Source organism: Urocitellus parryii, chromosome 1, assembly GCF_045843805.1.
Source record: "Urocitellus parryii isolate mUroPar1 chromosome 1, mUroPar1.hap1, whole genome shotgun sequence".
In the NCBI taxonomy this organism is placed as follows: Eukaryota; Metazoa; Chordata; class Mammalia; order Rodentia; family Sciuridae; genus Urocitellus; species Urocitellus parryii.
The window spans coordinates 213,486,968-213,501,648 of NC_135531.1; the positions used below are offsets into that span (position 1 = coordinate 213,486,968).

General features: G+C 33.1%; 1 protein-coding gene across 7 annotated transcripts in view; it reads right to left on the reverse strand.

Moving 5' to 3' along the window:
* Positions 1–14,681, reverse strand: part of Baz2b (bromodomain adjacent to zinc finger domain 2B) — a 274,260-nt gene that overhangs the window by 37,520 nt on the left and 222,059 nt on the right. For all 7 annotated transcript variants that reach the window (XM_077802641.1, XM_077802640.1, XM_077802630.1 and 4 more), the window contains 5 exons: positions 10,788–10,928; positions 9,416–9,670; positions 8,324–8,538; positions 5,675–5,749; positions 4,752–4,995 (listed from right to left, as the gene is read on the reverse strand). In XM_077802641.1, the coding sequence (XP_077658767.1) occupies positions 4,752–4,995; positions 5,675–5,749; positions 8,324–8,538; positions 9,416–9,670; positions 10,788–10,928 (930 nt within the window). The remainder of the gene's footprint in view (positions 1–4,751; positions 4,996–5,674; positions 5,750–8,323; positions 8,539–9,415; positions 9,671–10,787; positions 10,929–14,681) is intronic.

Sequence of the window (14,681 nt, forward strand, 5' to 3'; positions counted from 1 at the left end):
ATTTTAGTAATGAATCTCCATGTAGTCTCCTTTTTTAGATTGGTACTCTTTATTGTAAAGTAAAAGCAATGAATTCTTGGATATGACACCAAAAGAATAATAAAAGCAAAAAGAAATAAGTAGGATCACATAATTTAAAAGCTCTGCATTGTAAAAGAAACAACTAAAAAACAAAACTAAAAAAGCAACTAACACAGTAAAAGAAAATATATACAAACCATGTATCTGATAAGTAGTTAATATCCAAAAATACAAGGAACTCCTAATAATTCAATAGTAAAACAAACAAACAAAACAGACAACCTGATGAAAAAAATGAGCAAAGGATCTGAACAGACATTTCTCAAATATATACAAATAAATAATAAACAGGTATATGAAAAGATGTTCAACATTACTTATCATCAGAGAAATGTATATCAAAATCACAATGAGATATCATCACATATGTATTAAAAAGTCTATTATTAAAAAAGAAGTATTGGTAGCATTATGGAGAAATTTGAACACTTCTGCACTATTGGAGAGAATGTGAAACGGTATAACCACTATGGAAAACAATATGGAGGTTCCTCAAAAAATTAAGAAGTAGAACTATTTGTAATATGATTGCATAATCCCACTTGTGAATATTTATCCATAAGAACTGAAATCAGGATCTCCAAGAGATATTTGTACTCTCACATTTTGCAGCCTTATTCTTAATAGGTAAAAGGTGGAAGCAACCCAAGTGTCTACTGACAAATGAATGGATAATCAAAATATTAGCCTGACTTACAAAATTAATCCTGCCATATGACACAACATGAATGAATACTGAAGATATACTAACTGAATTAAGCAGTCACAGAAAGTTAAATTCTAGATGATTCAAATCATATGGGGTTATCTAAAATATTCAAACTCACAGAAACAGAATAGAATGGTGACTGTCAGAGGATGGTTGGGATGGAAAAACGGAGGGTGTTACTATTCAACTGGAATAAAGTTTCAGTTATTCAAATAAACAAGTTCTAGAGAGATGCTGTAAAACATACCTATGGTCAACAATACTATATTGTACACTAAAATTTTTATTAAGAGGGTAGTCCTCAAAATTTAAAAAAGGAGAAAAGTAAAATTCACTCTAGGGATTTTTATCATTCTGATTTAAGATACTATATTGGGGAGGAAGAATATATGAAAATGTTTTGCATTTATTCTATTTTTACTGAAGAAAAAATTGCACAACACCATCTTGTAAGTTCTTCTACATTATCCATATTTAGTCATAAATTAATTTAGTAACTTATCATTGGTATCAACTAGATATTATTTTCACATATTCCATCAATAAATTCATCCCTCTAAACCTTCTTTCTTTATTCTCTAGCAGGACTGAGTTGAAGCAAGAAAGGCAAAGAGTTCTTTCTAGCTTTACTTAGTTAAATACTCTGGCATTGAGGAATGAGAGCATGATTTGCTGAACATTGATTTCTGAGTGTCATTCTGCAGCCTTTTCATTATTCCTCGAATTTCTTTCTGGTAAAAGGTGAACTTCAATTTTTTATGCATATATGTTTTCCTGGCTTATGGTAGCTTTCCCTAAATACACATAGTATACATATATCTTTATGACATTGCCTTTTCCCCTTTGGCCCACCCTTCAAAGGTAGCTTCTTCACTATGATTAAAACTTCTCCAGTATCTTTAGAACCCTGTACTATTAATTCTTCTCTTAAATTTTCATTTCCCTCTCCTAATTTTACTGATTCTTTCCCTTCAACCAAAAAAATCATCTCAAGGTGTTTCACTCCTGAAAATTCCTTGGCTTTATGTCATCCTCAAGGAACTACCTTTTTTTTTTTTAAATTTCTGAGGCATACTGCTTGAGACAGTCATCTTCACTTTCTAATGTTAGTAACCAATTATTAGCCTGTTGTCAGGTCTTGCTGTTTTCATGAAATTGTGCTGGCATTTGTTACTAATGACTTCTGTGTTGCTAAGTCCAATAAATAGTCCTCACACTAGATTCCTATTGTCTTAATATGATTTATCACTCTCCTTTCTCAAATGCTTAATTTTCTTGATTTCTGTTATTATTACATGTATAGAAAAGACTAACATAGTAAGGCCTGATTGCTATCCTTTGAAGGGCCTGTTTAGAAAATTGGTCCTTTGGATTGCAAATAAGAGCTTAGAATTTGGGAGGCTTCCCCCACTCCAACAGATAAGATAGACTTACTGTACCTAAACTATTTGTGCTAACAATATGGTTTATACTGAACCTGCATTTCTTTGAGTTGAGAATTTCAGCACATGCTGTTTAAAGGATATGTACATGACTGGCCCCCAGTCAAAAAACCCAGGCACTGAGTCTCTAATAAGTTTATTTTGTGAATAATAGTCTATATACATTGTTGTTGCTGGGGGAAGGAAGCCCATCCTGTGCGACTTCAATGAGAGGAAATTCTTGGAAGCTTGCACTGGTTTCCTCTGGACTTCACCCCATATGTTCTTTGTTGATCTTGCTTTATTTCCTTTCACTGCGATAATTCATAGCCCTAAGTTCAAGTATATGCTAATTCTGTGAATTATCCTAGTGAATTATTGAACCTGGAGGTGCTCTTGGGACCTTGAATCTCTTACAGAAATTTCCAACCTTTCTGACTATTCCTTTTTGGAAAAAGAAGCCCTGTGGGCTGCTGTTAAATACTGACATACATACCCTATGGTTCCAACCTCAGCCCACTATTCTATTCACTAAACTGATCTGACTATGCAAACTCTTTACCTTCTGGTTTTAAACTATTGCTCATGTGCTAATAACATCCCAGTCCATATTCCAAGGCTGAACTTCTCTTCAGGCTTCAGGTTTCTAAAGGCAATTAATCTCCCCATGTCCAGAATAAACCTATCATCATTTCCTCTCTTCAGTTATCTGTTCCCTTAAGATGCCTACCTCCAATTATCTATTTAGTCTCTACTCTCCCAAGCAAGATAGTTGCAAATAAATCTTACTCCTCTGTCAACCTACATAGGCCATCTTCATATTCTCCTCATCCTTCTTCCTAAATGTTTACTGAATCCTCATGCCAACTATCACTACTCTAGTTTCAGAACCTTTGCAACTCACCTATTACAATATCTCATGACTGATTTTTGCTTCTCTGACATTGCTCTTGCTTATTTTTAACTCCTACAAAGCTGCCAGAGTGAGCCATTTAAAAATCAAATCTGACCATTCTGTCATTTCCTGTTTATTTATACAGCTTTCCTGGGCTCCAATCACTTTAAAATCATAAAATCCTAGTTCTTTGTTCTTGGTGTGAGACTGTCCAGAAACACTGAAGCACTTGGAATTCCCCTTAAGCAAGTGGTTTCCTGCTTCTGTACTCACTCTATTCCCCTGGGCTGAGGATATTCTCTAGATTTCCCTGCAGGTTAATATCCATGCTAGTTTGTGAGCCTCACCTAATGGGTCCAGAAACCCTTTGTAGGAGTTTATTTCTCAGAAAGTCTAAATGCCCTTCCTGTACACCTGCCTAGCACATTGTAAATACCCCTTTCTATTAAGTCAAGTCACACACTACACTTTCTTTTTGAAAATCTTCCTCAGTAAGACTGAATGAAGAATTTGGAATTTGGGAGGTAGTTTCAGAATAGGTACTATTTATAACAAGAACAAACTGATAGAAAACATGATTACATGACTTCTCTGAATGAATTTTCAGTGCTTATTCATTTTGATAAAAATTACCTGGAACTACAAAAATAATAATTGGTGTTTGAAAAATTACGTCATCTTCACCAAACCCAGTAATACTTTTATTTATGTATTTTGGTGCTAGGGATCGAACCCAGGATGCTTTACTACTGAGCCACATCCTCATTCTTCTTTCTTTATTTTTTTAGACAGTTAAGTTTCTGATGGTCTTGCTAAGATACTGATCCTTGCTAAGATCCTTCTGTGATCCTTCAGCTTTCTGAGTTGCTAGGATTTTAGGGTCTCACTAAGTTGATCAGCCTGGCCTCAATCTTATGATTCTCCTGCCTCATCCTCCTTATTCTCTGGGATCACAGGTGTGTACCATGTATAGCCTAACAATCTTTTAAAGGCATGATGTCTGTGCATTACAAATGTAACATAGTACGTTGACAGAATTAAAGAGCAAAATAAAAAATTAAAAATTGCTTTAGGGAAAAAAATTATAAAAAATGTGTGAAGATGTGAAAAAATAAATAAAAAATTGTTTTAGGGAAAAAAATTATTAAAAAAAAAGAATTAAAGAGCATATGTAAAATTAAGAATCTACATAGCTCTTTGTAGATTCCTCAAGTAACTATCTTTAGGAGCTACTTAACAATGAGAATACATTCTGAGAAATGCATCATTAGGTGTCTTTGTTGTGTGAACATCACGAAATATGCTCAAATAAAATGACTATGATGGCTGTTTTATATATGTTATATACAGTCAGCCATTGATGGAAATGTAATTATGCAGCACATGACTGTATATACAAAGAAAAACTATTTCATTCATTCAGTCTAAGTTGCTTTCTATATATAGGCATGCTATATACCATATACTTAACTGTCACACAAAAAATTATGAGATAAACATCATAATATTCATTTTCAGATGAGGAAACTGAGGCAAATAAATGTGAAAACTATACTCAAATCAAAATCCATTTGACTCCAAATTCTATTATTTTCAATATACTACGTAGTTCATAAATCTTAAAAATTAACCTAAACTTGATTACCTCGTCTTCACAGGTATCAGTCTTCTTTCCTTTTTTATCATCTTTATCTTCTTCATCTTCATCATCCTCATCAGCTTGGTCATCACTATCATCATCATCATCATCATCAAAATCACTGTCTCCTCCCTTCCTTCTTCGCTTGCGTCCCGGAGTAGGTGTACCCAAAGGATGTTGATCTTCTCCAAGATCAATGCCACCTGAAGTGTCTCTTTTGCCTGTTTTCTTAGCATGAATTATTCTGAGCCTTTAAATTTATCAGAAAATCATATCGAATAAAAAGCTACTTTCTATACCTTTTAAAGAGTGTAATATGAGTTTTAAGCAAAAATACCTTTTGGCACTTCTCTAAAACAATATACTACTAGCAAAATAAATTAGAATTAGGAAATTTAAGAAATATGTTTCCTAAAGTATAGTCTATATTAATTTTCAAGAGTTGTTTTCATATTTTGGCAATGAGAACACATTTATAACAAGTATGAAAGCTGAAAAGAGTAATTCAAACAATGACTAAGTGATAATTCTGATCCGTATACCATGTGACTGAAAAAATTTCAATTCAAATTACTACAAAGAAACTACCCCTTAACAATGAAGTTGACTAATTTTATCATGATATTTCCTGATAAGAAGATAACAAAGTTTCAATGTTGAATAAGTTTGGTTACACACTAAAAAAGCAAAGTTTACTTAGAAAAAAGGGGGCCATTTCAAATTGGTTCTAACAAGAACAACCTGATAGCAACAACCATCTTAGAAAGCATGATTACATGACTTCTCTGAAAGTAAAAGAGAAACTGACTTATTTACATAAACTCAATGAATCTCTAGTCCATTGTAAATTCTGGCCACATGCCTTCTACATTAATCATTGTATTTCCTTTAGAAAAAGTGAAGCAAGTAGATTAATAAAACGGACTTACTTGCGGAGTTTACCTTCTACTACCCACTTATCTCTCCTTAAGTTTGACATATAGTCAATGTTCTTGTCAATTTCACTGCCAATACAAAAGTTAAAAGATATAAATTAATCCATTTATGCAATATATTAATTTACTATGCAAATTAATATATTTTGATGAGGAAAAATGATACAATTGATTTTGTGTGTATACATGTATGTATATGTATGCATTTATAAATGTATGTACATTTATGTTGAGAAGTGAGAATTTCTTCAGTAGTGGATCTGACATTAGTATTAGAAAATTCAGTATGGTTTCTACTTTAAGCCAAGAAAGGAATTATCTACCAGTTTCCTTATAAAGACATTTGGTTTTCCAAATAATTAATATGTGATCATCTCCAAAATCAAAGCAGGAAATCGACACACATGGAGGGCTTAGAGTGTGGTTCAGTGGTAGAGCAATTTCCTAGGATGTGTGAGGCCCTGGGTTAAATCCCTAGCACCACAAAAAAAAAATAAAAACCACCAGAACACATATGGATAAGGCACATATGTACCTATGTACAGATAATATCTGAATGTATGTATGGAAGTATTCAAATGGAAACTAAGAATATTATAATATCTGGCAATAAGTGAAAAATGGTGCTTTTCCTCTTTTAAGGTAGAAACCATTAGTACAAAGTTTATATTGAAATTGTGTGTGTATGTAAGTGTTTTAAAAAGTGAAACTCAGTATTATAATTTGTTATCATGCCCATGTTTAGTGAAATTACTCTTTCATCATACTGTAAAACTTATTGTCACACTCTTTTAAATAGTGACAAAAAGTAGCAAAAGTAAAGGAAATATTAATATAGCATTACTACTAAAATATGTACAAAGAACTTAAAATGTCCAGCAAAGGTAGAAATGCATGGCTCTGAATATTCAGATTGAACCTTTTCTCTAAACAGGTAAAAGAGTAAAATAATTGAAGTCTGTAAAGTGGTTAACACTAAGAACAAGATGAACATGGATTTATTCACAAATCTTGAAATGCTAGAGTATTAATATTTCATTAGTAAGAAGTATGACAGTGCAAGACTGCCTTGGACATTTTTTTGGGGGTACTGGGGATTCAACCTAGGGAGCTTAACCACTGAAGTATATCACCAACCATTTTTATTTTATTTTATTTTATTTTTTTGAGACAGGTTCTCATTATGGAGATTCTTTGGAAAGCTGGGAATGGAATCACCATTTGACCCAGCTATTCCCCTTCTTGGACTATTCCCTAAAGACCTTAAAAGAGCGTACTATAGGGATACTGCTACAATGATGTTCATAGCAGCCCAATTCACAATAGCTAGACTGTGGAACCAACCTAGATGTCCTTCAATAGATGAATGGATAAAAAAAAAATGTGGCATTTATACACAATGGAGTATTACTCTGCACTAAAAAATGACAAAATCATGGAATTTGCAGGGAAATGGATGGCACTAGAGCAGATTATGCTAAGTGAAGCTAGCCAATCCCTAAAAAACAAATGCCAAATGTCATCTTTGATATAAGGACAGCAACTAAGAACAGAATAGGGAGGAAGAGCATGAGAAGAAGATCACCATTAAACAGGGACAAGAGCTGGGAGGGAAAGAGAGAGAGAAGGGAAATTGCATGGTAAAGGAAGGAGACTCTCACTGTTATACAAAATTACATATAAGAGGAAGTGAGGGGAAAGGGAAAAAAACAAGAGAGACAAATGAATTACAGTAGATGGGGTAGAGAGAGAAGATGGGAGGGGAGGGAAGGGAAGGGGAGGGGAGGGGAGAGGGGGAAATAGAGGATAGGAAGGGCAGCAGAATATAACAGACACTAGTATGGCAGTATGTAAAAAAGTGGATGTGAAACCGATGTGAATCTGCAATATGTATACGGGATAAAAATGGAAGTTCATAATCTGCTTGAATCAAATGTATGAAATATGATATGTCAAGAGCTTTGTAATGTTTTGAACAACTAATAATAAAAACATAAAATTAAAAAAAGGAGAAAAAAAAGTCTCATTTAGTTGCTGAGGCTGGCTATTATCCTCCTGCCTCAGACTCCTGAATTGCTGGATTATAGGCAGTACTGCTGTACCCACCTTTTACTTTTAAATGAGATTAAGTACTTTTGAAAAAAGTGTAAATTAATATAGTGACAATAATCTAAGGCTTATTAGCATACAACCAAATAATAAAGGGCTAGATAATTCTATTTTGTACTAAAGAAAATCAGGTATTCATCTGTTCTCAAAGATGTCAAGGAAAGAAAAATTCTGAATTCCTGCATGGGTGCTAGACTCTGGCACTATAGCAGAAAAACATAGAAAAAACTGCAGTATATAAATAATTAACAAAATTATTAAGCAAAATAGGTGACAAAGAGAATGAGTTTCACACATATACACACACACACACACATATATATGTGTAGAATGATCTAATTTTTTACCAATAGACTACAAAGAAATATACTAAAACATTATTAGTGGTCATCTCTGAATGGTGAGATTGTGTAATTTTAATTTTCTTGGTGCTAGTATGTAACTTAAATTTTCTATAAGCATTTGCACTCTGTTGTAATTAGACAAATTCAAACAGAAAAAAAAATCACCAGAGAAGCCTGGCCATATGCTTACCTCACTACACTCTTGCTGCATGCCAGTTCATTGATCAGGAAAGCAAGGATTGAGGCTTTCTGTGCTGGAGTGTGAGCCTGAAAAGCTTTGGTCTTCAGACTTTCAGTGAGCTCAGTTTGCCCACAGTGGGCTTCCATAAAAATCTGCAAAATCTCGGACACATTGTCTCTATTCACACCAACATTCAGCAAATGCTCTCCAAGAGCTGTTTTAGCCTATAAAAATTTGGCATTGTTATCAGTACTTATCATAACAATTTCTAACATAAAAAACAGTACGATTAAAAACACTGATTTATATGTTCTAGATATTACTGACAAATAATACACTAGGGCAGAAGTTAGCAGAAGTTTTAAGACATATCTATCAAAGTTTCTTTTACTATAGTTAACTGTCTGAACCTTTTCTCAGGCTTTACCTAGACATTTTATCAGTAATGGCAGGGTGGGGAGGTTCAAAAGTATTATTATTGTTTTCTAGCTTTACAGTGTCATAGGATTTATTGCTTGGTATACTGAATAAAGAGAGGTTTGGAGGAAAAACAAGTACATCTGGAAGCTCCACTCTTTACAATATTATCTAAAGCAAAGCTAACCGGGAATGTATACCTTAATGAGGATTAAGATAAATTTGAAATTATTGAGTATTCACTAAGCAACACAGAGTCTTAATGTGCTGATCTCAAGTGCCCTGATAAGCCTGACCATTATAGTAATTGAGTGAGATAAAGAAAAATTTCAGAAGGCATACAAGAGTTCTAATTGCTTTGTGAATTATGAATTCTGTTTTTGATAAATACCATTTGGGTATTTCCTTAAATCAGCTTGGTCTTTGCCTAAAATGTAGAGGTAAAAAGAGTAATTGAGAATGGGCTACATACCTTAAGCTTTATAACTAGGTTTATACTAATGCAAACCTACATTTAACTTTGAGAGACATTATGTGAAAATAATTAGATCAGTCTATGCAATCTTCTGTTAATATGTTAGCGTTAGCTACAAATGTACTAATACTATAATTGTTTTTAAAAATTTATGTAAATATAAATATATATATATACACATGCACACACACACACATTTTTTTTTTTACCTTGTATCCTGTAATTAGACCTGGATCACATACAGCAGCCGAGAGGAGCCTCACAAGCAAGTCTTGTACTTCACCCATGCTGTCCCCTATATTTAGTAATCCCTCTTGAAGAACACTCAGGTTTGGAACATCAATATTCACATCAAAGCCCAAAACTTTACCAAAGTTTCGTAAGAACTGTACCACCATGAGACAGTCTGAAAATGTACTTCCAGAGAGAACAAGTCCTGGAATACGAGGCAACTCTGGCAAAGGCTGAAAATAAAATAAATAAGTAAATAGAATTTAAAATAACTTGAACTTAAAAAGTTATGTTCTATCTTCTGAAGTAAAATATGTTGTTATCTTTCTTAATCTTGTACTAGTAGTTTTCCCTTTGGATGGTAAATTTCCTGGGAGCTTTTCTGCAATCCTCATGGTATTAAGCAGTAAAACACAAGTAACCATCAATATGAACTTAAATCTCTGAGAAAGAGATTAATTTCAATTAACTTACATGCTGAGATGAATTATTGATGTAATTTACTAGAAGTACCATCTTCTTAACTATATGCAAAACAAAATTGATTTCTACTCAAAAGTATATCACATGTTGGTAGCCAAAAGTATTTTGTTTTTTTAAAATTTCTGCTTTTATGTGTCATAGCAATGGTACTTGTTTGTTAAGCAGTATAGAAGAGAAAACACATGAGGTACTGTGGTTGGACTATTTCTTGGCTTTCAAGATGATAAACAATATGGATTCTAATAAACTATGGCTTGAATACAAATTGCTATGTATTAGCTGTATTATATTTGGCAAGTTCCTTAACCTCTTTGTGTATCAGTTTTCTCATCTATAAATAGAGATAAATATTAGCTCAATGTGACAGTGTTGAGGATTAGATGAAACCATATACTTCAAATAATTTACATAAGCAGTTAGCGTAGTAACTGGCATATAGTCAACAAGCTCAACAAAGTTTAGCTACCATCACTAAAGCACCACAAGAGGTTATAAATTATAAATCCTAATTTACTTAAATGTCTATGGGGCATAGGGAAAAGACAGATCTTTCCATGTCTTAATACCTGGAAAGGACCAACAGAAACATGAAAATACTATTTGCTTCTATGATTATTTTTTGGAGATTTTTGCAATGTCTCTACTTAAATTTAAAAAGTTTGCAGCACTCCACATATATATTAAGAACTGTCACTATCAGCACAGAAATGCCAGAAGTTTACTGGTAGCTATCCAGAAAAGGCAAATTGAACTACACTTAGAAATCTACTGCTCTAGATAAAAACTAAAGGCTTTCATAATGGCAGCTCTGACAAAGGAATCAGATGAGAAAACTGGAAAAATTAAAATTATTAATGAAATTGTTACCTTTTGATCTGCTAAGCACATATCTTCATTAGGCTTCTTTAGTTCCTTGGCCATTTCTAATTCTAATCTTCGTTGCTCTAGTTTACGTTCTTTATTTAATCTTTTCTCATCACGTTTTTCTTGCTTCAACCGTTCTTTTTCCTTAAAAAGAAAATCATGCACAAAAAATTATCTTAGCCATTATAAATGATTGGAAAAAAACACCAGTTAAAACTTTAAAGTGATTACAGTATTATTATTTCCATGAACAAAATTCTCTTGGGAAGTTTAGGAATAAAATTTGGACAACAGAAATAATGACTTATTTTGCTTTTCATTATTTTCACCCAAAACCATGTCTCAGAAATTAAAAATAAAATGGGCTGTGGATGTAGCTCAGTGGTAGAATACCCCTGGATTTAATCCCCAGGTGGACACACACACACACACACACACACACACACACACATAGAGTTTAAGAGTATATTCTAGATTTATCCTAAATAATAACAAATTAGTATGTTTCATCCCAGTTTTATTTCTTCTTCCCTCTGAAAACTAATCTTAAAAGAAAAAATTATGAATCCTATGATTAAAGAAATTCAAAAGGTACTTCTTATTTAGGTTTAATTAAAAAAAAAGAAAATGTTTTCTCTGATGTTCAGATGCTAATTCACTATTAGCAGGGAGGGAGGCAGTATGGGGGTAGAAAGGATAAAATAAATCAGACATTATTACCCTATGTGCATATATGATTACATGATTCTACATCATTTACAACCAGAAGAATGAGCAGTTATACTCCATTTATGTATGATGTTTAAAAATACAGTCTACTGTCATATATAATTGATTAGATAAAATAAAAAATAAAATAAACTCTGTGACTTATCATATTTTCTTAAAACCCACCAAAGTATTACATAAAAAAATTCTGTACTTACTTAAAATTAACTATCTTTAGGGCAGTTAATATTATATACATTGTCTCCTAAATCAAAATCAAAATTTTTCATTTGTGAGATAATTATAGATTTTAATAACCTTAAATTAATAGTGCTTTGCAAAAATCCTTATGAAATAACATTTACATTCTGTTGAAAAGTTAACATACATTTGTTTTTAAAGGCACTTGAATTTTAAAATAGAGGGAAGTAAAGGGAGGGAAGGGAGTATGGGGGTAGTGTAAGTACTGTTTTAGTACATTTATTGTATCTCTAACATTTCCTTTTTTGTTTAGTCTATTTTTCTTTCTTCACAGTCTAATAATTAAAGGTCTAAAGGAATTTAAAATTTTAGAATCAACAGTTACACATAAATCATTTAGAATTCTGAACTGTCCTTGCCTAAGTTTCCTAAGGTCTTCAGCTGATAGTAAAGTTTGTTCTTTTCATTAATAATAGGAAAAAAATTACAAATCTGGGATTACTATTAGGTAGTAACAGGTGGCAGAACAGGAAGCCAAAATATGCCCATTATTGACGGAGGAGAAATGATTGGGTTGTGAGCAGTCTTAATCATGGGTAAAAAGCCATTAGTTTGGAATAAAAATAAGACAAAAATTATGAATATAGTATAAGGGGCAAACTGAAAGAGGTAAAAGAGCAGGCAGAGTTCAGAGCATTTGCAATGCTATGCCATGGTGAAGAGTTGGTACTTTAATACAATTATAATTAGGAAAATAGAGAACCTTTTTAAAAATCACTGGCTACTCTGTGGAGAATATATGGAGTTTGAGGAAGGCAACAATAAAAGCAAGGAAACTAGGCTCTTTTATTAAAATTTAAACTAATATTTATGCACATATTTTCCTTATTTTAATTTAATATTTTATCATGGTTGCCATTTCCTTTCAAAATTACTTATATTTGATGTGGGCGGCCCTATTTAGCACCTATATTGCTCTAATGCAGGTGGGTTATTTTTCCTTCGCCCCCCTCACTTGGGCTTTGACAGATTCTTAAAATATCTATTTTTTATTCTTTTCACTTTTTTATTGGTATATTATAGTTGTACATAATGATGAGATTTGTTGTTACATATTTGTACATGTACACAATATAACAACATAATTTGGCCAATATCACTCCCCAGAAGTTACCTGCTCCCCTTCTTCTACCCCATGGTCCCTTTCTTGTACTGATACCTTATTTGTTTGTTTGTTTTGGTACTAGGGATAGAACTCAGGGCTTCACTCATTCTAGGCAAGCACTCTACCACTGAGGTATATCCTCAGCACTCTCCTTTGATTTTCATGAGATCTCCTCCACCACTACCACATTTCTTTTCCTTTTTCCTTTCTAGCTTCCAAATATGAGAGAAAACATACAGCCCTTGACCTTCTGAGTTTAGCTTATTTCACTTAATATAATGGTTTCAAGTTCCATCCATTTTCCTATAATTGAAATATTTAATTTTTCTTTATGGCTGGATACAACTCCATTGTATATACGTGCCAAATTTTCTTTATCCATCCATCTATTGATGGACACCTAGTCTGGTTCCATAGTTTGATTATTGTGAATTGTGCTGTTATAAATATGGGTATGCATATACCACAGTAAGATGACTTTAATAGAATATCTAATTTTAATTAGTTTTACTTATGCTGTAGCTGCCACCCTCCACTCAACCCAGATCTTACCCACCTCTCTGCAGCAGCTTTTCCTACTTTATCCCCAGGTCACAGAGTGTAAATATGAAAAAAACAATGGAAAAGGTCATGTCCTCTGAGACTTTTGAGTGCCTCTTTCATCAAGGTATTTCCTGCCTCAGATGATCTTATTCTTTCTATTTTCTTCTACCAAACAACAGTAGCCTGGAGATAATGCTCTAGGTTATTTTTATTATAATGTCTTTCTTCCTTAGCTTTCCTCTCAACTAGGAAAACCCAGAATGACAAGAAATAAGTCTTCTTACTCCTTATTGTAAAAAAGAAATAGAGAAAGAGGAGGAGGAGGATTAGGAAGAGGAAGAGGAAAAGGAGGAGGACTTCTTATTCCTTCTGGTAAAAAAAGGAAATAGGAAATAAGAAGGGAGGAGGGAGGAGAGGAAGGAAGGAGTGAGGAGGAGGAGATAGAGGTAGGGAAGAATTTACAGGAGTCCCCAACCAAGAATTTATCTCTTAAGGGATTTTCCAGGTCTTTTTCTTGAGCTACTAATTACTCATTCAGTTCCATCTCCAGACTGAAGGAAATTAGGTTGAGCATTCAGGATTTTAATTAATTTCATTCCCTATTTTTCCTACCATGGCACTGCTTCCAGAAGGGAATAAAAAGAGCAGCGATAACTTTCTCTTTTCCTGGACATCATTTTCAGATTATGGTTACAATCCTATGCATAGATGCATAGATTTCATTCTTATGTTAGGTGTAGAGGGACTGGATAATCAACAAGTTAGGGAAAAAAGACATAAGGAAAAATGTCAGAGCATAAATATTAGGAAAGTAACAGAAAGTGACTGCTGGAGAAAATTTAGAAGTAATCTATGGTAGTGATTCCCACCCTGGCTATGCATCTTTCTAGGCTCACTGTACAAAGCAAATACAAATATAGTAACTAACTATAAGTATATTATGTGTCAGGCACTGTTCTAAGAACTTTATACCTATACTAAGATTCATACCCATGTGTACATCATAGCAATTCCTATGAGTTAGGAATTGTTACTGTATCCATTTTGCAGATTAAATAAGTCATGAAAAGTTTAAATAACTTGGATGAGATCATATAGCTAGAAAATACTAAAATCAGAATCTAAATTCAGGTAATCTGACTACCCTGTCCAGGTTCTAAAACAATACATATAATATTGTGTCTACATACCAAAAATCTATCTTAAAAATATGTGCCAGAACTTGAGATGAAAATAATAAAACATAGGGCTTTCAATTCTAGATAAAGCAGTATTGTTTT